General features: G+C 38.5%; 2 protein-coding genes across 4 annotated transcripts in view; one reads left to right on the top strand and one right to left on the bottom strand.

Moving 5' to 3' along the window:
* The window catches only part of LOC124282929 (glucose-6-phosphate isomerase-like), a 33147-nt gene extending 14171 nt beyond the window's left edge, over window positions 1–18976 (bottom strand). Inside the window, exons 1-8 of the mRNA XM_046718980.1 lie at window positions 18808–18976; window positions 16712–16802; window positions 13099–13236; window positions 12249–12383; window positions 9410–9553; window positions 7265–7336; window positions 4686–4730; window positions 3408–3461 (exon numbers count right to left, since the gene is read on the bottom strand). Coding sequence (XP_046574936.1) covers window positions 3408–3461; window positions 4686–4730; window positions 7265–7336; window positions 9410–9553; window positions 12249–12383; window positions 13099–13236; window positions 16712–16802; window positions 18808–18944 — 816 coding nt within the window. The 5' untranslated portion in view covers window positions 18945–18976. The remainder of the gene's footprint in view (window positions 1–3407; window positions 3462–4685; window positions 4731–7264; window positions 7337–9409; window positions 9554–12248; window positions 12384–13098; window positions 13237–16711; window positions 16803–18807) is intronic.
* Window positions 18974–27551, top strand: part of LOC124282928 — a 17938-nt gene continuing 9360 nt past the window's right edge. Inside the window, exons 1-4 of one of the 3 annotated variants that reach the window (XM_046718979.1) lie at window positions 18974–19056; window positions 19919–20770; window positions 25469–26324; window positions 26850–27363. In XM_046718979.1, coding sequence (XP_046574935.1) covers window positions 20381–20770; window positions 25469–26324; window positions 26850–27363 — 1760 coding nt within the window. In that variant the 5' untranslated portion in view covers window positions 18974–19056; window positions 19919–20380. Of the gene's footprint in view, window positions 19084–19488; window positions 19618–19918; window positions 20771–25468; window positions 26325–26849; window positions 27364–27551 lie in introns of those variants that run through there. The other 2 variants (XM_046718978.1, XM_046718977.1) reach the window with 2 other exon arrangements.

Raw genomic sequence — 27551 nt, 5'->3', positions numbered from 1 at the left:
AAACTAGATCTCCACTGGAAGTGAAGTATTGTTTGGCGATGCCATGTTACCGAGTAGTTCTGTTTCTATGAACAAGCCTTGTTTTTGGAGAAATGTATGCTAACCATGCACAAAAACATGACATATGTGACTCACAATACAAAAGTACAACAAGCATTGTCACTAAGGTGACATAATCCCCCGCCACAAATTATCAAATCAAACTTAAAAAGTAATGAAAGTTTAAGATGAACTTAACTGTCAACAAAAACATGACCAGTCAACCTCTCTTGATATCTTGCTCTTTAGTTGTTCAAACACACAAATATTTCAATACTGACTTTGACCTTGATATGAATGTCATAGTGTATGAAATATGCAAAAAAATGGTACTAAAGAAATTGCTTATTGAAAAACATTCAAGGGAAGTCTTGAAAGTCTATGAAGAAAATCCAGTGAATTCAGGTTAACATGCTGAAATCTTCAGAGTATCGCAGTGACCTTGAAAATTATGTGAAGGACACCAAAATTGACTGGGCCCTGCGCCTTCATGGGTAAACTTAAAGGGGAACTGTACACGAATAAATCACATTTATTCTTATGTGAATCAAAGTGAACTGTTTTAATTAGTTAATACCAATGTTTGAAAATATACACTTATTTTTCTTACAATGTAAGTATAACCCACAAAATAAGTGCTGATATGTTACGCCAATATGAGGCCTTTGTTTGCAGAGCTAAAACAGGCCAGAGTTACCGCCCTTTGATTATGACGTAATTGGTGCCACTTGATTTTAAACTGGTCTCCTGTCTAGTCCCAAGATAAATTATACTGAAATTAATCACGTGAAAAAAGTTTGTGAAAATTCGAAAGAAGCATAAGAATAGACAATGTAAGCAGCAGGACAGATTGATCGTGTGTATTTTCATTCATAACCTCACCTCAGTAAAAATACCAAATGTGTATAACAATGTTGACGTCCGTGATGACATCACTATCGGGGAGGCGACTTTTTTCAAAATGGCGTTCACTGACACGAGTCACGAAGTTTTCGAAGACATTTTCGTTGTTTCAAGCAACGTATATGCATAAATGTGACATGTAAGTAGTCCGAAAATTTTGTCAGTCTCCTAGTTGTTATTTTCTTTTTGTTTTCATTGTGACCAAGGGAAATAGTCAGAAATTAAAGAGAGGTACCGTCATCGTTGCAGCGTGAGTTGGCGTCAATCATGGCGTCCACGCTTTCAGAAACTGTAATATATGTTGTGATGAATCTAGAAAATCACAAGAATACACCTATTTTATTTAACTATCGCTTGCTCACGATACCTTTCCATGTATGTTCTAAATCTAATGACCAGGCAACAAGTCGGGCTGACGGATACACAGTGTAAAATCTGAGATTGGCTTTGTTTACATTTCATACATGTGGTCCTTTCCCAGCTGCATCTGATATATTTCGCTGATTTCACTGAAACACTTCAATTGGTGACAAAGTCCACTTGCCAGTTTATTTTGAACTGTATGTGGAATTCAGGGATTCGATGTCAGGGAGATGATGTTGAACTATACAATTTTATTGATTTTATGGGCTAAACATAACCAACATACATGTGACGTGATTTTATAAACACTCTGTAATATGGCTTTGGTGTTTTGCGTATTTTCTTTAACATTCTCAGCGATTCTCGGTTCATCGACAATGCTTCAGAACGAGCATTGGTGATTTGATCATACAACAACAAAACTACCGCTGATCACAATGATACATCTTTTTCTTTTATTGAGTTCTCCCAGTAAAATTTGACATTTGAATTAAGACATACTATAAATTACGCGAAAACGCAGTAAATGGTGATTTAGTAATGTGTCAAAACTGGCGAGATTTCACGATGCATGTAATTTTCAGTATATTTGGATAATAAAGCGGATGATACATCTATCATAGAAAAACGAATTTCAAACAGAGTTCAAAACTGCAAATTGCATTTTTCATGCGTGATGTATTTGGATATGGTATCGATATCAAAGTGAAGGTGGAAGAGGAGGGACATATTGTGCGATTTAAGTAGGAATTTTAGTAACAAGCGTAGAATGCCGCACATTCACAGATGGCAAGCTAGATGTAGTGCACGTTTAATTTTTGTGAAAAACGATACTGTTGAAAAGGCTGACCGACTCAGGTTGAATGTTATACAATTTGGTTACGTGGTAACACATTTAGTACAATGTATACTTTTTCAAAACAGCAACGCGTCATTACAGTGTAGAACTGACCACATAGCCAGCTGGCGGGCTGGGCAACAGGTGGATTAAAACAGTAGCCTGCGCGATCGAGACACAAGAACCACACCTATACCTGCACCACGTGAAATGGGTCTAATAAGGTCTAACGACGTCATTCGTTTATCGTTTGGGCACCAATGACGTCATTTCCAAGGGACATAAGCCATGGTGTGTTTATTGTGGACATAGAATTCTCGGTAAATGTTGAAAATATGAATTGATATAACGCAAAAAATAAATTAGTTACTTCTGATATATGTACGTGTTTGGATATAAAACTACTTGATAAACACTTTTTATGATGAAAAAGTGCAAGACAAAAAGGTTAATTTTCGTGTACACTTGCCCTTTAAGCTTGGTGTCAAATATGAAGAAAGTCCAGTGAATCGTTCTTGAGATATCTTGCTGACTATCTCAGCATGCAATTTTACATGCTGAAATCTTCAAAGTGTCTTTGTGACCTTGAAAATTAAGTGAAGGTCACCAAAATCGACTGGGCTTTGCGCCTTCCCTAGATAACGTTTGGTGTTGAATATGCAGAAAATCCAGTGAATGGTTCTTGAGGTATCTTGCTGATAAGCATAACATGCAGGTTAATATGCTGAAATCTTCAAAGTGTCACGATGACCTTGAAAATTAAGTGAAGGTCACCAAAATTGACTGGGCCCTGCGCCTTCCCTAGATAACGCTTGGTGTTGAATATGAAAAAAAATCTATCAAACGGTTCTTGAGATATCTCACTGACAAGAGTAAAACGTTAAAGTCCCCTTGTGACCTTGAAATGAAGGTCAAAGTCACCAAACCTGACTGGGACCTTTCTTCTACTATAATGAACCTAGGTACCAAATATGAAAAGAATCTAGTCAACAGTTCTTAAGATATTCCAATTCGTACGGACAGACGGAGCCTAATACTATATCTCCAGCTTCGCGCTAAAAGCGCGGCGGGGGATAATTAGCTACGGCCATAACAAACTCAAAAGGACCAAGTTTAGTTAGTTATAACCATAGTATGTGATTTGCATTTTGATTAAACATACAGCAAGAGGTCGCGGCAAAATATAACTCAGTTTGGTATATCCGTCAGCTCTTTATAAGAGTGTTAGCTATAGACATAGTTTACTGTATATTTTCATACTTACGTCCCAGAATTCAAACATGTTCTTCTCATCAATTCCGAAATCCTTCACTTTGGGCTAAAATAAAATCATGAACAGTTTGAATATGTGACAACCAAAATGTTACATAGGTCACTTAAGATATGATACATTTACCAATAAGCTAGATTGGATGCAAAATGTTCCACATATTTGCATGTGTATGTTAGAAGTTCATAATGCCAGTCGATAAACAATATGATGTACAATTGCTTCATTGATATGACATTTGGGGTGCAACAACACAAATATCACGTTTTAGCATATTTATGGTAGATTACCTCATACGGATGGGAAAGCCGCAATAACTCGGTGCGCCTAGTGGCTGCAAGAGTTGTATGCTCCCCAGGGAGTTGAGATTGATAATAAGATGTGCCTTTGAGATTGACATCCAATGATCGAGGGAAAAACTACCAGCGTCTTGAGCATGCACTATGTGCACTATATAAATATCCAATTATAATAAAATAATTACATAAAACTTCTCGACTTTAAATATTATAGATCAATTTCTGAAGGAAAAGTCATTTATAGACAGGTGTGTAGCAGCTACTTTAAGTAGTGAATTTGAAATGCTAATTACAACTCAGTTTTCAAATTTAGCTGACACAAAACACTGGGGGGTCATTGAACTGACTGACTGACTGATTTTGGTTTTACGCCGCTTTTAGCAATATTCCAGCAAACATCACGGCGGGGGACACCAGAAATGGGCTTCACACATTGTATCCATGTGGGGATTCGAACCAGGGTCTTCGGCGTGACGAGCCAACGCTTTAACCATTAGGCTACCCCGGGGGGTCATTGAAAGAGTAGCAAGAAATCTATTTTAACAAGCATGTCATCTAGTATCGATACAGAAGACAGAATATTGTGCATCATATTGTATCATGAAAACTCACAATGGGCTGATACATCAATATTAGTATTTAAAAACAAATTCAATTCTCTCTTTTAATGTGTCACTACTTGGCAAATATGGATATGAAGTAGTATCAAAGTATCAGCCTCAAATTTGGTATTTTGTACGTACGAAATTCTGTAAAATCACAACTTGACAAGTTTTGCTAAATTTAGGACCTATTAAGGGCATATAACTGGCAACTAGCGCCTTTTAAAGGCTTCAATGAATTTAGGGCTTTTTTTGGTTAAAATGTTCACCTTCCAGGCTTTAAAAGGCTATGTGAACCTTTAATCTAACGCTGGCATGGTCACTAGTCCTATCAATTGTGGCTTTTACTTATTGCAAGGAAAAATTCTTACCCCATTTGTAGAGAGGGCTACGAAGTGTTTAGACACAGCTTTTTCCTGGAAACAAAATAAGCAAATTCTTTTAAGATAGAGAAGTAGATTACAATCCTGCATATAATCCACCATTCTTTTAACGCGACTCTTGAGAAGCAGCAATATTACAGCTACATGATCTCAGTCTGTAAATAGTCGACACTGGACCAGACAGTCCAGTGATCAACTATTTGAGCATCAATCTACGCAATTGGGATACGATGACATGTGTCAACTAAATCAGCGTGCCTGACCACCTGATCCCGTTAGTCGCCTCTTACGACAAGCATGGGTTACTGAAGACCAGTTTGAAGCCAGATCTTCACAGGTCTATTGAAATCATGTGAGCACTGGCTTATAACGAAGCACAATCAGCAAACATCTTTTACAACCAGCTGGCGACAAATCCTAACCCAGAGTCTCAAGAGTGTGACTATGGTGTCCTCCCATTACGCAGACAGGCAGTTCGCAGACGCCTTAAAACAACAAGATTTATGGTTCGATGCACAGGTTAGCTACTGCCTGTTACCTACTCATTATAATGGAATAGTCCAAATAAAAACACAAGAAAAATATAACTGGAGCTATAATATTTACTTTGAAAGATGGCTGAAAAGACAATAATTTTAATTTTGATTGCTGCAATATAAAAACAGTTGATTTTCATAAACATTTGGGTTTAACCTTCTCGTCTAATGGGAGTCAGTGGCATCATATTGAAAACATTGTCGAAATACATCTAAGATGATTGGAGCATTTCAGAAATTAAAGTTCCTACTAAATAGAACACCAGTTTTTCTTCAGGATTTGCTCCTACCTGTAGGCAAGTTACGAGTTAAAAAACTCGAATAATTTTAGCCAACCATGTACAAGACAGAGGTACTCAACATTATCTTTTATTCCATCAGCAGTTAATATGTGGAATAATATTCCCTTAGCTTTTAGAAATTGCGACTCTGTTGCATCATTTAAATCTTATATCCATGTGAAAGAAAAATGTGCACCTAAATACTATTCATATCTCAGTAACGAACCTGTTTCAGGCTCGCCCTACTCTACTCACAAGACAGTGGACTGTTCCATTATACCCGTAGGTGTTACCCAAATTACCCTTCTAGTTCAGTGTCTGTCAACTGACTGTCTGTCAACTGACTGTCTGTTATCTGGGTTTCTGTCAACTGGGTGTCTGTCAACTGACTGTCTGTCAACTGAGTGTCTGTCAACTGGGTGTCTGTCAACTGGGTGTCTGTCAACTGACTGTCTGTCAACTGGGTGTCTGTCAACTGACTGTCTGTCGACTGGGTGTCTGTTAACTGGGTGTCTGTCAACTGGGTGTCTGTCACCTGACTGTCAACTGGGTGTGTCAACTGACTGTCAACTGGGTGTCTGTCAACTGGGTGTCTGTCAACTGGGTGTCTGTCAACTGACTGTCAACTGACTGTCTGTCAACTGGGTGTCTGTCAACTGGGTGTCTGTCACCTGACTGTCAACTGACTGTCAACTGGGGGTCTGTCAACTGACTGTCTGTCAACTGATTGTCTGTTAACTGACTGTCAACTGGGTGTCTGTTAACTGACTGTCAACTGGGTGTCTGTCAACTGACTGTCTGTCAACTGGGTGTTTGTTAACTGGGTGTCTGTCAACTGGGTGTCTGTCAACTGACTGTCTGTCAACTGACTGTCAACTGGGTGTCTGTCAACTGTCTGTCAACTGACTGTCTGTCAACTGGGTGTCTGTCAAATGACTGTCAACTGGGGGTCTGTCAACTGGGGGTCTGTCAACTGACTGTCTGTCAACTGGGTGTCTGTCAACTGACTGTCTGTCAACTGGGTGTCTGTCAACTGACTGTCTGTCAACTGACTGTCTTTCAACTGGGTGTCTGTCAACTGGGTGTCTGTCAACTGGGTGTCTGTCGACTGACTGTCAACTGGGTGTCTGTCAACTGACTGTCTGTCAACTAGGTGTCTGTCAACTGACTGTCTGTCAACTAGATGTCTGTCAACTAGATGTCTGTCAACTGACTGTCAACTGACTGTCAACTGGGTGTCTGTCAACTGGGTGCCTCTCAACTGACTGTCAACTGGGTGTCTGTCAACTGGGTGTCTGTCACCTGACTGACTGTCAACTGGGAGATAACCATGACTGTTATCAGTTTATCAATGAAACACTTTCACATCAATTATATAATGATCATTCTACCATGACTTCCGTAAACACTGGATTGTGTTTGGTTAATCCATAGTCATTCAGAGGTATATAATCACGTTATATACCTCTGATTTTCCAACACACTATGTATTTGTTTTAATATTAATAACACTGTTATGGTAGAATGGAGATTAACGTACTGTGTTGGAAAATCAGAGGTATATAACGAAATTATAATAGCTCTAAAGTTTTTATTTAAAACTTCATGCTACATGTTCGGTCTTAAATGAAATTTAGAGCTATTATAATTCCGCTATACCTCTGATTTTCCAACACAGTATGTTAATCTCCAAATCATCTGATACGAGTTTTAAAGTTTTGATATTCTGTATGATTTTGTATCTTATTACGTCTTTGGCTGTTGCCAGGAACCATAGTTTGGCGGAGGTGGCGTTGGTGATGGTCTCCTGGGTGGTGAAGGTCTGGAAAACAGAGACAGTAAATGTTGGTTAACGCTACAGGCATAGCTTCCAAATTTTCAAGCCAGTCAGGCTAGCTATGCCTGAAAGTTACTAGCCCACAAAATAATTTTCTAGTCCGAAATTTGAATGTAGAAACTAAGCAAAAGATTACAAAAATAGATGAGAATAAGATATTGTCGTCATGACACGGGTTTCATCATTAAGCTGCTAATATGATGAACAAGTTTATCAGGCCATAATCCTACATGATTTAAAGAGTATTACAACTTAACAAGTCCTCGAGAGTGATATATTTACAAAATGACCCCATGAAAATTCACTTGCCAGTTGGACTGTAGAGATCTACTGGCCTGACTGGATTTTTAGTAGACAAGGGCTAGCGGGCCAGTGGCTATTCTGCAAACTGTTATTCAAGATTAAATCAAATCAAACTTTTTCACAGTTCATTATCAATGAGTGGTTTATGTTTTACACTTTGTATAACATTTTTTAGAGACAAAAATCTAGTCGTTCACTTCATTTTCAGTAGTCTTGGTTTAGTGAACAAGTGCTCAAGTCTAATCCTGGAAACTATTCCTGTAAACCAGAGTCCTGAACTTTGATCCACATCATTAGAGAACAATGGCATGTAATAAGTCTGAGAGTCTCACAAACCAACAATCTGATGAAGTGAGTGAGTTTAGGTTAGCGCCAATTTTATCAACATTCCAGCAATATCTCAGTGGGCTTCAAACATTGTACCTATGTGGGGAATAAAACCCAGGGCCTGGCATGACAAGCAAACACTTTAACCACTAGGCCACCCAACCTCCCGTTATCAGTTGAAGAGGCAGCAGTAGCCCTGTAACAAAAGTTGTTATCGATACTGCAGCCTGACTGAAACTAAAACTGAAACCTAGCCCTGTACCATGTATAATGGGGAGGGAGGAGGAGGAGGAGAGGCAACAGCTGGATGCTATTGTTCAAAGCAACCTGAGCTCTACAACTGTCGGAAATCTATGGTAAGTTATGGTAGTTATGATCACTTTAACTAACGAACAGCTGGGTGCCATTGTACACAACAACCTTAGCACTACGACTGTCGTAAGTCTATGATAAGGTACAGGAGTTACGATCACCTTAACCGGTGATCAGCTGGGTGCCATTGTACAAAACAACCTTAGCACTACGACTGTCGTAAGTCTGTGATAAGGTACAGGAGTTATGATCACCTTAACTGACGAACAGCTGTGTACCATTGTACAAAACAACCTTAGCACTACGGCTGTCGTAAGTCTATGATAAGGTACAGGAGTTACGATCACCTTAACCGGTGATCAGCTGGGTGCCATTGTACAAAACAACCTTAGCACTACGACTGTCGTAAGTCTATGATAAGGTACAGGAGTTACGATCACCTTAACCGGTGATCAGCTGGGTGCCATTGTACAAAACAACCTTAGCACTACGACTGTCGTAAGTCTATGATAAGGTACAGGAGTTACGATCACCTTAACTGACGAACAGCTGTGTACCATTGTACAAAACAACCTTAGCACTACGACTGTCGTAAGTCTATGATAAGGTACAGGAGTTACGATCACCTTAACTGATAAACAGCTCAGTGTCAACCTTAGCACTATGGCCGTTGTAAGTCTATGGTAAAGTACAGTAGTTATGATCGCTTTAACTGAGGAACAGCTGGGTGTCTTTGTGAAAAGCAACCTTAGTGCTACGACTCTTAAGTCTACGTTAAGGTACAGTAGTTAAGATCAATTTCTCAGGAACAGCTGGGCATCACTTGGCAAAGCAAAATGAGCACCACAACTGTCGAAAGTCTATGGTAAGGTAAAGTTGTAATAATCGCTTTGACTGAGGAACAGACAGGCAACATTGTACAAAGCAACCTTAGCACTACGACTGTCGTAAGTCTATGTTAAAGTACAGTAGTTACGATTGCTTCAACTGAGGTAGAGACGGGTGTCATTGTACAAAGGAACATGAGTGCTACAACTGTCACAAGTCTACTTTGAGGAACAGTATTTACGATCGCTTTAACTGAGTAATAGCCAGTACACAGAGGATGCAGCTTACCTTGGAGGCGATGATGAACAGAGTTGTTTCTGGGTTCAGTTTCTGGACAGTTTCACTCAGGTGAGTACCATCAATGTTGGACACGAAGTGGACATTGGGGCCGATCTTAAATGGCTTCAGAGCCTCATAGGCCATCAAGGGACCCTGGACATAAATAACATCACTTACAGGTCAATCCTACCACAACCACATATACTTTCCTCCATTGCAAAATCACAAAGTCATCCATGATAATAAGAGTCATGTCTAAAGGTGAGTGCTGAATATTTAATATTCAGTAATGGTGTTTTGAAACCAGGACTTGTTAAAAGGAGCCAGGAGCTTAATTACTATTATCATACCTTTATGTAAAATACTTTAATTTCATTGGTCAATGATGCTTTGACAAGTTTCTGTGTCATTCCTCCAAAGAGGGTGGCAACTACCCACTGCCACGATCACCGCCAAACTCTCAGCAGAGCAGATGTATCGTAACAATCATATGATGTCATAATAAGATGCATGCCATGCACGGAGTTAGAAAAACGTCACATTAGCTGTTTTTGAGTTCAGGACGTAGACATTTATTTCACCGAGTTTCACTGCTTTATTTAAACTATTTATACATTAAATCGTTTGCACACTGAATTTAAACTATTAACCATTTTTATAGCAGTTTTAAGCTTGTCAGAACATGTTTCACAGATTTTAAAATCCAGGCAAGAGGCAGAGGCCATTTGGTTTACATGTCATATAGTCGGTAGCGAGCTTATCGATCTTCAAAACAAAATAAAATGATACTTTGTACATTTAACATGGCGGTATGATAAATACGTTGTAAACTTCTCCCTCAGGTAATATGGTCTGATGTACGCCTTTTTGTAGCAGTGTCATCCCTCGCCTAAGACAGGCCTACCAAAGAAAACTTTCCCACTGTGCAGAAAAACGCAGAAAAGCTCACATTAATCGTGGAAATAGCAACATAAACATAATACCTCGCTACTGAAACAGTAAAAACGGCAACTTTAAATCGCTAACACTGCATCATAAAACGAGGAGCCCGCAACTTCGATTTTGCGCATGCGCACATGGAAGAGGAAGTCTCGACCGCATGTTGACATTTTCCAGCTTGGACAAAAGTTACAATCCTTTTTAAGTATTTCTGTTGTGTTATTTGGCATTTATCATCATGATACTTGTGTGCACACTTGTTAAGTTTATTTTCCATTCGTATTTAATATTTAATTCATATTTAATATTTTTTCTACACGAGGCGATTCACTGTTGCTCGGAAATTGAAAAGAAGCCCGGATCGTAATGCGCATGCTCAATAAAGGTCAAAAGTTCGCTGATATAAAAACGTTGCAGTTTCATAGTTTTTCGTTGCCGTTTTTACTGTTTCAGTAGCGAGGTAATGCGTTAATGTTGCTATTTCCACGATTAATGTGGGCTTTTCTGCACAGTGGGAAAGTTTTCTTTGGTAGGCCTGTAAGAGGCATACATCAGACCGTATTACCTTCGACATAAGCATAGATCTTATAGTGTCACTGACATGGAAACAATGAAATGGAGACACAGACACAGAAACTACAATATCAGGAACTAAAAACTGTATTGTTCAAATTTAAGCTATGCTAAAACTATTTCCTTCCAAGCCAACACATTTGTAATTGCTTATGAATACGTTTTCTATAAACATACAAGTCATGACATCATCATAACTATAGTAATACATACTGTAAACGTACTTATTTTCGCGTGGTGCAATTTGCGCGGAATTGACAGTTTAGACTACATCGCGCGGTCAATTATTCACGCAATCAGTAATTGCCGGAACTGCCAGCTATCTCTTTGGCCGCCACTAATAGCAGTGAAAACAAACAGAGTGGCTTAACCTGTCAGGCGGCGTTTATTGCTTACTCACAGGAAATCCCTATCTGTGCGATATACTAGTACACAGTACCGTTAATCCGTTTACTCCCGGAAGAGATGAAAAACACATCAGTCTTATGTTCCGAATTCTACGATTTGACGAATTAACTTATACTGTATATGAAGCTCTTTGTGATTTCAAACAAGCCGGGTTGTTGTGAATGAGATGATTGAGTGTTAGTGACTATTCACTTCATGATGTACTGGTGAATAAAATCTTAATGAATAAATAAAATACTGCTGTATTATTTCTTTCCGAGTCGTTTCACGGGTAATCTGTTTTGTATCAAACCATGTCATGTGACCAATTTCCATGGCCGCCACAACACACATTGCTGTTTTTGCTAATTCGGCAATGGGATTTGGCTCATTATTTAATTATGTTTTGGGAAATCCATTACATCGACAGTTAAGTATGATCAGTCGTCATTTTAAAATTCCCGTTGATTTCTGTCTTCAAACGTGATGTGTTATGGTAACAACTCAGGGGCGAGCGTGGCTAGACTGAATGAATGACAGTTTTATTCGCAGTGTATAATTTTTCGCGCTAAAATGTTTTGCGCAAAAAGCGCGAAAATAAAACCTGCGCGAAATATAATACGTTTACAGTAAATGACAACGGTCTGTAAATAATTGAATCAGGACCAGACAATCCAGTGATCAGCAGCATGAGCTTAGATCTATGCAATTAGGATACATAACATGAAGAAACAAAATCAGCAAATCTGACGGGATCCTGTCACCTCTTATGACTAGCATGGGTTACTGAAGACCAATTCTAACCCAGATCTTCATGGGTCAGTCTCCCTTTATAACAGATTATTTACACACTGTTGTCACATAGCTAGAATATTGCTGAGTGCAGTGTTAAACAACAAAGAAACGGTCTCAGACAAAGTATAGGAAGAGTGTTCTATCCAAGCCTCACCAGATCCGATCCACCAATGCCAATGTTGACCACATCAGTGATAGACTTCCCTGTGTAGCCCTTCCACTGGCCAGAGATCACCTCGGTGGTAAACTCACGCATGTGCTTCAACACTGCATTCACCTCAGGCATCACCTGAAAATGATCACAATAACTGTTACCATGGTTAAAAAGGCACAAAAGGAGGGCGACTGCTGTGGATGGATTTATTGCTTTTTCAACATGTCCACATTTCATAAAGTTATCTTAGCACAGTAACTGTCATAAGCTAATGTTAAAGTGTGGGACTTATGAAAATCTTTACATTAAGATGGGTCGTGGAACAAGACTTAGTTTTCGTATATATCCATGTCATCACAGCGATGCAACAGTGGGATGACAGACGAAGGGATGCATGCCTTTGAGTTTTACCACATCTTACAATGCAGCCACAGTAGACAACCAATCCCCAATGAGCTTCTAATGGGAACCTATTTTGCCATGGAATCTTAAGAATCGCTTTTAAGCCGTTTTCAGCAAAATCACGACGGGGACACCAGAAATGGGATACACACATTGTACCCATGTGGGAAATCGAACCCAGGTCTTCGGCATGACGAGCGAACGCTTTAACCACTAGGCTACCCCACCTCCCCTTCAAATCTAAGAATGTGAGTGGAAAGTCAAATCAAATTAAACTTCATAAATAATTTGAATCATGTTTAGACTACGACATCTCAAACCCTGTAGGATTGTTTTACTGCCACTAAAAGATGGTTTCCAACATAGTGCTGGAATCCCTGTCAAAAGTACTTTGATGAAATCTTTAAAACAAATGGTGTTGTTTCACAGGATTTTCAAGTCAACTCACATCTTTGCCATCCACCATGATTGGTGTGTTGGATCTGTTTCGGAGAGCGATGTGCAAGACTGCCCTGTTCTCGGTGAAGTTGATCTTCTCCCCACCGAACATGGCAGTTCTCATTTTCTCCACTTGTCGATCTCGCGCCTAGGAAACAGACATCGTCTTGAGCATTCATAGACAATCAATATGTTGTGCTAATATAACAACAACATTAACATTAAGTTTTGAATTCTCAAATAGCAAAACTTTTAACCTAATCACATCACTTCCAGTCTGATGACATCAGTTCCAGTCAAATGACATCTAATCACATCAGTTCCAGTCAAATGACATCTAATCACTTCCAGTTTCATCACGTCCCTCCCTAATGACATCACTTCCAGTATAATGACATCACTTCCAGCTTCTTCACAACCATTCCAGTCTAATGACATCTAATGACCTCACTTCCCAGTTTCATCACGTCCCTCCCGGTCTAATGACATCATTTCCAGTCTAATGACATCACTTCCAGTCTAATGAAATCACTTCCAGTTTTTCACAATTCCAGTCTGATGACATCTGATCACTTCTAACGTCCAGTTTCATCACGTCCCTCCCTGTCTAATGACATCAATTCCAGTCTAATGACATCTAATGACATCACTTCCAGTTTCTTCACAACCATTCCAGTCTGATGACATCACTTCAAGTCTAATAACATCTCTTCCAGTCTAATGACATCACTTCCAGTATAATAACATCTAATGACCTCACTTCCCAGTTTCATCACGTCCCTCCCTGTCTTATGACATCACTTCCAGTCAAATGACATCACTTCAAGTCTAATGACATCATTTACAGTCTAATAACATCAAATCCAGTCTGATGATATCTAATGACATCACTTCCAGTTTATTCACAACCATTCCAGTCTGATGACATCACTTCAAGTCAAATGGCATCACTTCCAGTGTAATGACATCACTTCCAGTCTAATGACATCTAATGACCTAACTTCCCAGTTTCATCACATCCTTCACTGTCTAATGACATCACTTCCAGTCTTATGACATCTAATGACATCACTTCCAGTTTCATCACATCCCTCCCTGTCTAATGACATCACTTCAAGTCAAATGACATCACTTCAAGTCTAATGACATCACTTCCAGTCTAATAACATCTAATGACCTCACTTCCCAGTTTCATCACGTCCCTCCCTGTCTAATGACATCACTTCCAGTCAAATGACATCACTTCAAGTCTAATGACATCACTTCCAGTCTAACGACATCTAATGACATCACTTCCCAGTCTCATCACGTCCCTCCCTAATGACATCACTTCCAGTATAATGACATCACTTCGAGTCTAATGACATCAAATCCAGTCTAATGACATCTAATCACATCACGTCCAGTTTCATCACGTCCCTCCCTAATGACATCACTTCAAGTCTAATGACATCACTTCCAGTCTAACGACATCTAATGACATCACTTCCCAGTCTCATCACGTCCCTCCCTAATGACATCACTTCCAGTATAATGACATCACTTCGAGTCTAGTAACATCAAATCCAGTCTAATGATATCTAATGACATCACTTCCAGTTTCTTCACAACCATTCCAGTCTGATGAAATCACTTCCAGTCTAATGACATCTTATGACCTCATTTCCATGTTTCATCACATCCCTCCCTGTCTAATGACATCACTTCCAGTCAAATGACATCACTTCCAGTCTAATGACATCTAATGACCTCACTTCCAGTCTAATGACATCACTTCCAATGACCTCACTTCCCAGTTTCTTCACGTCCCTCCTTGTCTAATGACATCATTTCCAGTCTAATGACATCACTTCCAGTCTAATGACATCACTTCCAGTCTAACGACATCTAATGACATCACTTACCAGTCTCATCACGTCCCTCCCTAATGACATCACTTCCAGTATGACATCACTTCGAGTCTAATGACATCAAATCCAGTCTAATGACATCTAATCACATCACGTCCAGTTTCATCACGTCCCTCCCTGTCTAATGACATCACTTCCAATCTAACGATATCTAATGACATCACTTCCCAGTCTCATCACATCACTTCCAGTCTAATGACATCTTATGACCTCATTTCCATGTTTCATCACATCCCTCCCTGTCTAATGACATCACTTCAAGTCTAATGACATCACTTACAGTCTAATAACATCAAATCCAGTCTAATGATATCTAATGACATCACTTCCAGTTTCTTCACAACTATTCCAGTCTGATGACATCACTTCAAGTTTAATGACATCACTTCCAGTCAAATGACATCTAATGACCTCACTTCCCAGTTTCTTCACGTCCTGCCTTGTCTAATGACATCATTTCCAGTCTAATGATATCACTTCCAGTATAATGACATCACTTCCAGTCTAATGACATCTAATGACATCACTTCCAGTTTTTCACAACCATTCTAGTCTGATGACATCTAATGACCTCACTTCCCAGTCTCATCAAGTCCCTCGCTGTCTAATGACATCACTTCCAGTCAAATGACATCACTTGCAGTCTAATCACATCTAATCACATCACTTCCAGTTTATCATGTCCCTCCCTGTCTGATCACATCACTTCCAGTCTAATGACATCAAATCCAGTCTAATGACAACAGATCCAGTCTAATGATATCTAATGACATTACTTCAAGTCTCATCACAACCATTCCACTTCCAGTCTGATGGCATCACTTCAAGTATCATGATGTCACTTTATTATCTACTGTAGATATAACAGGCTGGTAACAAATGTTGTAATGTGACACTTTTAACACACTACATTTAATTGATTTAGAGGAACAGGTTTTATGGATTGACAACTTCTTTACTGCAGTAGATGTGACATTTCAGTGTAGATGCTAACACCGCTATCAAGCAAGTGATACACTACATTATGCGCAAATGGAATATATTCAGGAAGGATATTTGAGTTTACACACTTGAAGAGGTTGATATACAGTGTGATGACATTACTAATACTATGAATAAACTGCCCTTTAGAAAGTGGTAATGTTTACGATCAAGGTCATCTTCAAGGTCATAGCAAGTCATTGGAGCATGGAGCTCTTCATCAAACCAACTTCTAAATGCCATTTTAACACGTTGACTGCCACCACGTGTATACTCGTGGTATCAATGTCTGACCGAATTAGCCACTTCGAGTTATCTTGTAGCTACATCAATGGTATTTTGAAACAAGTTTCACATGTTGGCAAAACAGGCACAAGAAGCAATTGTCTCCTGGCGGTAACAAAGAATGCCAGCAGACGTTTATTTCTTGTACCTATTTTGCCAACATGTGAAACATGTTTCAAAATACCATTTTACCACTACAAGATAACTCCAGAGTTGATACTACGAGTATACTCGTGATAGGCAATCAACGTGTTAAGAAGCTTAATTGATTTCACCTGTAGAACATGTTGATTAATTAAACAGAATTGAAAAACATGGATATCAGCTTTCTTTCTTACCTCAATCTGATGTCACAGAACATAAGACAGTCATAATAATTTCATGTGAAATCATTTCTGCAAATGTCCTCATTACGTAAGCATGTTCAGATTACTTTAAAGATCTTACCAACTGCAGAAGTTGTTGAAAGACTTCATCATTAATCAAGTTCTTGGAAAAGTCCAAAAGGAGATCCCCTTCTTTGGTTCCTAGAGTAATGCTGAAATTAAAATGGTGCATTATGTTCACAGCAATCAGTCATTAAATAGATACACAATTTCATGGAAACATTTTGAAGGAACATTTTCAAAAATAATTTTTTTCATGATTTCATGACTTCCATTTGTATATAAAAAGGGTCTTCAGCACTGTTGCCTTCTGAATTAAATGTGGATTTGGTGGTTATAATTGACAAACTGGCAGCTTCTTCATATCTTGGTTTACAGAATGGCTGACCATACTTTTACGTCTGGTTAAGAATTTAATTAGTATTTCAAACTAATTTAGTGTATTTGTGAATTTTAACACTGCATGCATTGAAAAAAGGTCAATTTAAGCATTGTTACTGTACTGTAATCAGTGAAATACAAGTCACACTACTAGGTCATGAACATGGAGGAATATTATGAATTGGAAATTTTATCATTTCAATTTGGGAATGTCCATTGGTATTTCTCCAAAATGGATGTGCTCAATTCGACATTCATATTTTAATTAGGCTTAACAGAAAAGAAAACAAACACTAAGTCTGACTGGGAAAAAAAGGGCAAACACTTTGAAAACATAACAGATCGGTGATTCCACTGAAATTAAAAAACACCACGGAAAGTCAAAGGAGCTACTTATAGTTATTATCATCTTCTTATTTATTACTTAAATATTAATCCACATAACAGATCATGAATAGAAAAAACAAAGAATAATATAACAAAGTTGGCACATGAAATTCATCATGAATCTTGGACGTCTCCTTGAAGTACAATATATAGTAATAACACAGGTATCAAATTTCAGATATGAATATAAAGAGCATAAGGAGGATGTATCATAAGTTACTCTATGACCAGCATTAGCAGGATGTCAGCTGACAATCTAATTTACTTCCCTGTATCAAATTTTAATGAATATGCATGAAACAAGCTTAACAGGCAATTCATCATATCAGAACATAATAGATCACAAGCCATATTTTATAAACTTCTTGCTATGACACTGATGTCCAGTGCATGCTTTGGAGTGGGCTGTACCATAATATCCACTGAGAGGGGTTAAAGTTTCAGTTAATATAGATCTTCCAGCCTTAAAGTTATTGTTCAAATATTGCAATCATAATCATGTTGATAACAATTTGCCAGAAGGGTTTAAGAAATCAAACCATGGACATTGTCAACATTTGACTTCAGAAATTATTTTGGCCATCCCATAATCATGATAAAAATGTTGCATAAGAGTAGCCCCACACATGGATTTTTCTAGATCTACTCGGATGCATATAGTCAGCATTACATCTGAAGTGTGTCAACAAAATGTCCATGCTTAAATTTAAAATTTGCCCTGTCATGGTGTTTAAGTGATTTGTATGACTGACATTATTGCTTTTAAGAGGTGACTTGCATTTTACTGAAAAAATGGCCAGTGAACAAGATTTCATGTTGCATCGAAAAAAACTTGAAAATATCTTTGGTTAAGGATAATTAAGAAAACTACAATAATCCTAATAATAATATCCATAATTATGGGTATTGCAAAGTTTGTATGAAAAGGGTATAGTCAAGGGTAGTAAGCTCGGAATCATAGGTAAATCCATGCTATGTGTATCATAAAGGTAAATCTATGTAGCTTAAACACACAAACTCTACACGTTTATCATTGTACAAACTCCATAACATATGTCCACAGTGGACTTAGGAAAGACAAAATGCTAAGTCAAGAAGGCGACTTTTTTGCAAAGTCATTCATAGTATGGCCAAATGTTGAAAGTAAAATCTACTTTTAATGTTTAACAGTATCTAAGAATACCTTTAATTGGATCTAAAACTTCACAGAAATGAAAATTAACCAAAAAAGTATATAAGCTGAAGCAATTTATACATGCATTGGATGAATTGAAAGAGTAATAACTCAAACGTTCAAAAATCATGACACTTTGACAGGTGCAGAGATGCATGTCATACAAATGAGATCGATAGAAATTGTTTGAGAGTCAAATACTGTCATGCATGTACCTGTATTTCTTAAATCTGTCCGAATCCTGCTTGAACATCTGCGGCATGCTGATACTTGAGCCATTTTTACTGTAAGTCTCCTGCAATGCTTTCCAAGCAGCAGAGCTTGACAGAAACTCTCTTTGCAGATCAGCCATTTTCTACGACCTTCACCTTGACTTTGAACGTGTCCTTGAGCATTTGTACAACTTCCGTCTCATGCGGGGCGGGGGTGGACTTCCGGTTTCAATGTCGACAGCTTACGAAAATGTATGCCAATGTTTACCATTTGAAAACGTATGTATGTATTTGATCATGGTTCAACTTCATCTAAGTTCCTCCGCAGAAACAATTTCTTCAAGATAATTAAACCGACATGGAGTCTGTCCAACATTTAAGCAATTTGGGGATATATTGGTAATCTGTGTTCAGACACGAAATCGTGTGATGAATTCGCGTTATCGATAAAACGCGTGAGTCAGGACTTTGTATAAATTGCGTTTCTATTGATTTCTGTATACCACAGCTGTGTTGTGCTAGTGCGTCACACGAAATACATTACTTAGTCTGCTCTGAAAAATGTCAGGGATAAACAATATCATCATGCTCTCTGCAAATATATCGACAACTGAAGTTTGTTCTATTGACTGTGTCGTGCGTCATTCTCTCAGCAGTATAGAACCAGATTTGACGGTGTGTCATCCTAAGCAAGATTATACGCTGACAATATTCTTTCCATATACGTATTCAAGATGAATTAGAGACGTGTATGTCCACTTGGACTCATACAACATTTGGCCGCTCAACCGTCAAAGCCAAACCAATATTTGGGTCTGTATTTTGGAGCAATATGTTTTTCGTAAGCAATTATGTATTGTTATGTATTGTTATCTTCATATTATGATGACTAACCTATACGTTATTGAATATGGTTCAGTTGATTTATATGTTGCATAACAACATTACACAGTATTAGACAGTTTTCTTCAGATAAAGTCGGATTACTTCATAAGGTGATTACCAACACCATATCATTGAAGTGATTACCATGATTACATTACAATGATACCTGTCAATGCCTGTCTTGTGTTATATCTGATACACTGTGAAATTTGATTTTATTGTTTTGCAGATTGTATTCATAGTGAGCACGACAACAGTAAGGATGTATCCATAGGGTTACATCATGCTGCATCATGTGAAGATGCATCCCCTATCTGGCTATAGTGGGACGTAGTATGACTGCTGAAGAACAATCTGATAGCACTGGCTGGTTCAGTGCTTTCAATCACAGCTGGAACTGTATAAAAGTTTGTGTCTAATACATATAGTGCTGACCAATATAATTATTGCCATAACTCCTAATTATTTTGGTACCATCCCTGCTGGACAGAAGAAATTAATAATCTGATGTGTCTTCCTTGATTCTATCAAAAGCTAATCTTTCATATTTTCAAAACCAGTTTTGGTGTTTATACAAAGTTTACACATATTTTTGACATTGTCCATTCAATGTTGATGTTATCTCCTCATCAAGAAACAATATTGTGTACACTTTATTCATAGCAACAAGAATAGTAACCAGTCTGTCTAAATGGAAAATTTGAAGAAACATCTTTTCCCCAGTAGCCGGCCTGCTGTGGGGTCCGAAACTAGATCAGTCTTTCATATCGATAATAATAGTAACGACCATTTGAGCAAAGAAGTACAGGAATGTTTTGAGAGTGTTGAAGAGTTTAAAAATGCTGTCAAGAATTTGGATGGAGCTGGAACTCACCTGACAGAGTCACTGACGAAGGCGTTAAAGGAGACGCAACACAAGAGTATTGCAGAGGATTGTGGTGTTGCATTCAGGGAGGTCTATGCCTGTGATCAGACTGCATTTGTGTCTCAACAGTTACAGGACATGAGCTCTGCTCTATATGACTTGAAAGCAAAGATGGAGGATACCACTGCGGATGATCTGTCTGCTGAATATGCTCAGGTAAAGAGAACAACACTTTTGATATCAGTCTTAACAAATAGATGTGTCTGATATGATTATGTTCATAGGTACAAGTTATGCATGATAAGCATGGTTAAGCTTTAATTTGAAATCGGCATGTTTTGTGAGAAGGACTGGTCACTGTGTGCTGGTAATTAAGTACCTGACTCTGGATGGGATTCGACCCTCAAAAGTACTAGAATCTGTTCTTTACTGAGAAAGTGTAATCCCAAATATAACATGTGAGTGAGTGAGTATGGTTTTACGCAACTTTTAGCAATATACCAGCAATATCACGGCAGGGGACACTAGAAATGGGCTTCACACATTGTACCCATGTGGGGAATCGAACCCGGGCCTTCGGCGTGACGAGGCTAATCACCCTTGTAGGTTAAATGCAGTGGATTATTTCCAAGTGAAATTTGAAATTGACGGGATGTTAAAAATTGTGGAAATTTAAAGGTCCATTCACGTAACATGTTTGAATATGTGTCATGCGTATGTGTTTATGATGGATATGTATTAGTTTTACTCTATTTATCATGTTTATGATTAATACATGTCATGTTTTTTTCTGAAGGTTGATAAGCATTTGCTGTTTTTCTTTGTGGTTGATGTTAATAAGTTTTTTCTGTTTATGATTGATATTCTGTGGGAATTCTACATTTGTAATTGATATTGTTTGGTTATTTCCTATAAACTCCTATAAATTATTTATTCTCACTATTATTGATATGCATTGTTTATTCTTTCTTGATACAATATGAGACCTGGTTATTGTTAAGTTTGAATCGACGGGCTGTGAAGGACATTTGATTCATTTAGAACACTGCTTTGTTAGGGATGTATTTTGGTATATTTAGGTATTTGGCAAATGGGCCCCTATTATCATAAGCTTGTCGTAAGTTGATTTCATGGATATCTGTACTTCTAGTCATCTGTGGTAGTTCAAAATTATGTAAGTAAACTGTACAGTTTCCCCGTCCATCAATCACTTTAGCATCAGCTCCAAAATACTTCCAGTTCCATACTTCCAGTCCCATACTTCCAAACTGGAATGGCAGATGGACCAGTAGAGCAGGACATGCTAGCCCTTTTCACAAACACCTGGATCCGGTTGTATCATTGCTTCATTAACTAATGGCAACATTAAACCCTAATGATATATTAAATCCTTAATGCATCATTAGTTAATGGCAACATTAAAAACGGTTGTATCAAACACTTATTAGCGTATCATTATCTAATAGTATCCTAATGTAAATATTTTCATTAAATCCGGGGATTCCCCTAAATATTTGCCACAATTCACCGACGTAAACACGTAAGCATTACTCTCGGTCGTCTGTCAAAATGGCATCTTTACGGCTAAACCTCGGAACAATAACAAACATTTCAACAGCTGTGAAGAAACACATCTCAATAATTCTGAAACGTCGCCGATAAACCTAGAATCTATTGGGATGTTTTAGAAAATACACGAACACGAACGCCGAAGTGAGCTTTCCGCCATATTGGATAGTGTTTACAAAATCAAGTTTCGCTGAGGCCGGTCATACTCATAGGATGCCTATTACATCATGTATATTTCATATTCAGTAGTGACAAATGCATCGCTGAATTCCTCATACATTTTAGAATCAAATTCCAAATGGTCTTTGTCACTAAAACTAAGTGTCTAAGAAAAAACTAAACATATTGGGTGTGAAAACGGAACATTGTGCTCATAACACAGCGCTTGCTAGAAATATAAATAAAGCAAAAATCAGATTTTATAGTGCGCAGCATTTTCTCAATTTTTTAGACATCAGTTCGTCTATTCGTAGCATGCATTAGCTCAATATTTTTAGAAAATGCACAGAAAGAGTATCGTAGCAAGAACTAGAAAATTAAAAACAGATACAATAGAGTTAATTTGATATATTCATACGAAAGTTCTGTGCAGCGTGTGACTTCGCCAGACACAAAATCATGGAGAATGACATTGGCAATTATCAGCATTTCTGGCTGTTTCAGTGAAAACAATAAATACAAAGAATCACACGTAGATAGTCAGAATATTTCTGATTACTTACATCATACATTTATGGACAAAGGTTCCCTCGCGAAAATCGTAGGCACCCATATCCATGAAGCCACCATTTCATGAGAAATTGGTCATCGGTAGTGATGTCAATATTATTGTTGTACATAGTGGGCAATATCTTTGAGGCGAAGTCGATTGAATAAGAGTATCACAATCACACTGTCCTGCGGATTACACTGTTTGTATTAATGTATAATTTGCACATCGTTCAGATAAGTTTTCATGAAACTAATTTCATTATCAACATTTAGTATTTTACACCTAAGTAAAACTGACAAAATAGATCAAAATGATTTATTTATTTCATGAAATGTATATGCACACATTTTTAAAGGAATTGTCTTGTTCATTAAATTTGTTTATGTTGTTTTATAAACAAAACAATGGCATATAATCATTGGCCAGGTGCGCTTTTGTCTCAAATGTTTCGACTATCATTGTTTTTGATAATTCCGTGAACAAAACATCACAAACATATTGTGTCCTTATCCACAGCAAATTCTCTCCAAGTGATCTGAGTTACAATGACTTAGTGTTAAGCATAGCAGAGTGATGCCCCCTTATCTTTATAGTATGACCTATTTACAGTCATTGACTTCATAGAGGAAAATCCATTTTCAACACATATTGCGAGTCATTTTTTTAGATTGAGATTGCGTTATACATAAGTACACAAACCAATTTAATATATACTTATGTCGTTCAGATATCAGACAGTATTTTGTCCGTTCACACTTTCCGTAAACATGCCAAATTAATAATATAGTAGCACAGTACTTTTATCAGTGCATGATAAAAAGCAGATGAATTTACTGTTTTTAGCGCATAACAAAATGCTGGATAACATATACAGCCTAAGTATTTGCACTTGAATTTACACTATGGGATAGGCAATTTAATATTCTACATTTCTGTGTAATTTTATAGCTGTAGGGAGATCCAGTGAAATGAAATTTAACGTGAACTTTTTCGGAAGTTAATGACGCTCTAATGATACCCCAGAACCTTCATTAAGTAAATGACGCACTAAGGACAACACAGCGTCATTAAAATCTTAGTACAACAGAAGTTAATGACACATTACTTAATGAACGTTTAATGGCACGCTAATGCGTCATTAAAGTTTGATACAACTGGGCCCAGGTGTCGTCACTGATTTTCAGTTATCCATATAATTTTCACAGCTATTTTTCCCTTTACTCCAAACGGAATCTGTTTCTGAGGTTAGTTAAGGTTGGGTATTCTGTTGCATTGGGATTTTTATTGGAATTGATCTTAAGCAACCTATCTGGTTTTAAGTGTCAAAGTTGACTTGGTAAATTGTGTGTCCTCATACCCTGCATGTGTGGTTAGTTGCTCATGATATACTTCACTGGATTGTGTGGTTCAAGCCAGATTATTTACATAATACCTTCTACTCATGAAGGTCCGGGTTAGAATTCATCTTCATTCTGAATGACATTATTTATTTATTAAATCCTATTTCGTTTCCTCACACCGAATCATTTTCCACTCTTCAGTTACAGTTTTAAGTTCTTCAATTCTTAGTTTTCCATATAACCTTATCTTCCTGTCCATGCTCATTCAAAAACATTACTTTTTACCAGTAACCCGTGCTTGTTGAAAGAGCAATGAATAAACAGTTTTGCCAAGTAACCTTGTCTTCAGTCAGGCTTGCTGACTTGGTTGACACATGTCATCATATCCCAAATTGTGTAGATTGATGCTTATGATGTTGATCACTGGCTTGTCTGGTCGAGATTCGATTATTTACAGACCGCTGCCATATAGCTGTAATATTGCTGAGTGTGGCGTTAAACAACAACCAAACCAAACATGCTACCTTCCTACAACTGGAATAGTGCTGTATTAAACAGCAAACATACGAGATGACTAAAGAGGGAATGACGTTGGGTGGAGGTCCATCACATGTTGTATCTTTGTACCTCAGATACATCAGTTGGTCGTGACTTTAATCACTGGTTCATCTGGTCCATGTCATTTCCGAACCAGAGTGACAGCTGGAATATTGCTGACTGTTGGTGTCGAACAACATTGGCAGGGTTTTACACAGACTTACACAGTCATGGTGACTCATAATATTTATTTTTAGGAGTCATTTTCAATATTTGGGAGTCATGAAAATTTTAATATTTCTTTGTGGTAATCATTCTCAGTATGTACCTCATCACTAACTGTTTTTGTCACACCACCAAATTAAACTACAGTGTTCAATTCAAACAGCCAGGATTACTGTCTCCTCTGAGTTCTCTGGAATAATCTGACAGCTCTGTAAAAGGCAAACTATCATCGAACAATACCATTTTTTGCTAATCAAATCGATTTTATTGAACTGAATTGTGAGGGCCACCCATAAAACTTGCGTGAAGCTTGACTCATATGATAATATTTTGAGAGTCGTTTACAAAATTGTTGCGTCAAATATGCAGGAATCACGCATCATGTAAAACCCTGCATGAGTGAGTGAGTGAATTTAGCTTTACGTCATACTCAGCAATATTCCAGCTATATGGCGGCGGCCAAACAACATGAACTTGCTGAGGACTGCAAGTCCAGTATTTATATTTAACATTTGTTTATATGTTTTTCAGACCTTGTGTAAAGTGTTGCTGGTATTCTTGAAAACCCAGCAAACATACCACAAGCTTTGCAGTGACAGGATGATGGATTTGGTTCAGAAACTAAGCATGTCAAAAGGAATCCAAAATCAAGGGGAGATAACCAAACACTTTATGGCTTTGCTGACCACTAATATGGACAAATCACAGAACAAAATCCATCTCAAGAATGGCAGCAGTCCATCGCAATCACCCAAAGGGAGTCCCAAGACAAAGAAAGCCATGAAAGGTCCGGATTCACCAAAACCTTTAGCCAAACAAACATTTAAGTCTTCGTTACTTTCTCTGTTTGATCGAAAACCTTCACCAGAAGAAGGTAAAAGTGCCTTTTATGTAGATGTTGCAGCAGGCTGCCCGACTAAGGATGAGCTGGACTCGACTCAGACTGCAGGCAGCTCCGAGTCAGTACAAGGGAGGCCAGATCAAGCAGGAGCAAATACAGAACAAATCTCTGCCTCGAAAGAAGTTCCACAAGCTAACCTTCTTGGCCTTGACCTTGATGGACCTGCTCAAGGGCACAGGAAACTGGAAGCCTCAGCTCAAGGTCACCCAAGGCTTGACAATACAAGTCTTGGCTTATCAAAGTTAGCTCTCATGGGTCAAGGTCATGTTCCAAATACCATAGGTCAAGGTCATCATCCAAGTGCTACAGGTCAAGGCCAACCATTAGTTGAACTGATTGGGCTGCCTGAATCATGTGATCCCAAGTTGGCTGCAGGCAGTCTTTTGAAACCCCATCTGATGGGCCTGGACCCTGGTCATCAGTCTCATTTGAATCCAGTGGTTGATCCACGAAACTTACACTTACATGGGCTTCAGCCCCCACCAGGTATTGTAACTCTAGTTAACAGTTTGGGCCACATATCTCAAAGCAATGTTAAAACTTTGAAGACACATTTTCACACATTTTTGACAATATTTTGGCCTATATTATACATATTGGGTCATATGCACTCACTTTAGCTCCCTATTGATGCAATAATAGACTTATTATCCCTTAAGACTTGCCTGATATTGATAATTGAAACTTCGAGGTGAACAACTTCCAAACAGACAACACTTGCCATATGGAATGTAAACAATTGCTCCATACATCAAAAACTGTCGCACGCAGTGTTGTCGGTGTTTGCTGTTAAAAGGCATAAAACTAAACTCACTCAATTGGCGGATTGTTGCTAACTTTCACTGCCTGGGGGGGTAGGTGGGTTCGGTTTATGTTCCAGATGTCCCATTTTGATGAAGATTTCCAGGATCACCCTCAGCTTATCTCCAGTCAGTATTGATATTTGCGATACAGAAACACAATTGGCTGAGCTTTATACAGTTTAATTTAATACAGGTGTTCGTATTTCAGGTGTGGGTCTAATGCAGGTGAACTGTCAGTTGGCTTCGGAGGAGGAGCTGGAGAGTGTTATCAACCTGCTGTCCGGCGTCAACTGCTCCAACTCACCTATGCAAGCGATCCCCGAGAACCAGGTTCAAGGTCAAGTTCAGCTGACAGTGCCCCAGATATATCGCATGCCAAGTCCTGCCTCCGACTCTAATGTTGAAGAGATGAAACATCCCAAGTACCAGATGCACCGACGCTCTGAAGGATGTCTGGATCTGTCTGGTGTCCGTGGAAACACCTGGCCTCACCAACATAGAGCTAGTCTCCCTGCCGTTCAGTCATTCCCCCAGCGGCAAATGATGGATCCCTCTCGTGATGCGACCATGCACATGCGTCAGTGCTCACAGGACATGCACATGCCGTATCGTCCGAACCCAGGGTACATAGCTGCCGGCCCTGGACCCGGGCCGATTATGTCCACGTCACAGTGGTCTTTCCCTGGCAGTGGAACATGGCCGGCCATGAACACCCATGGAGGGTAGGTACATTTATCAAACAGTTTCCCTCGTGGTGATTCCAGGTTAGAATAGGCCAGCACACTATGTGAGAGCAGACTTCGTAGGGCAGGTGATCAAGCTAGGTCATTAAGTTTGGTGTGTCGTAGTAGTCGAATGTATAAATCCTTGCTCCTTACATCAGTCACTTGATTGTTTGGTCCTGATGTGA

This window comes from Haliotis rubra, unplaced genomic scaffold, assembly GCF_003918875.1.
Source record: "Haliotis rubra isolate DU_JTF1 unplaced genomic scaffold, ASM391887v1 Scf307, whole genome shotgun sequence".
Lineage (NCBI taxonomy): Eukaryota > Metazoa > Mollusca > Gastropoda > Lepetellida > Haliotidae > Haliotis > Haliotis rubra.
The sequence above is the reverse complement of the archived record's forward strand: the minus strand, read 5'-3'. Positions and strand labels throughout refer to the sequence as shown.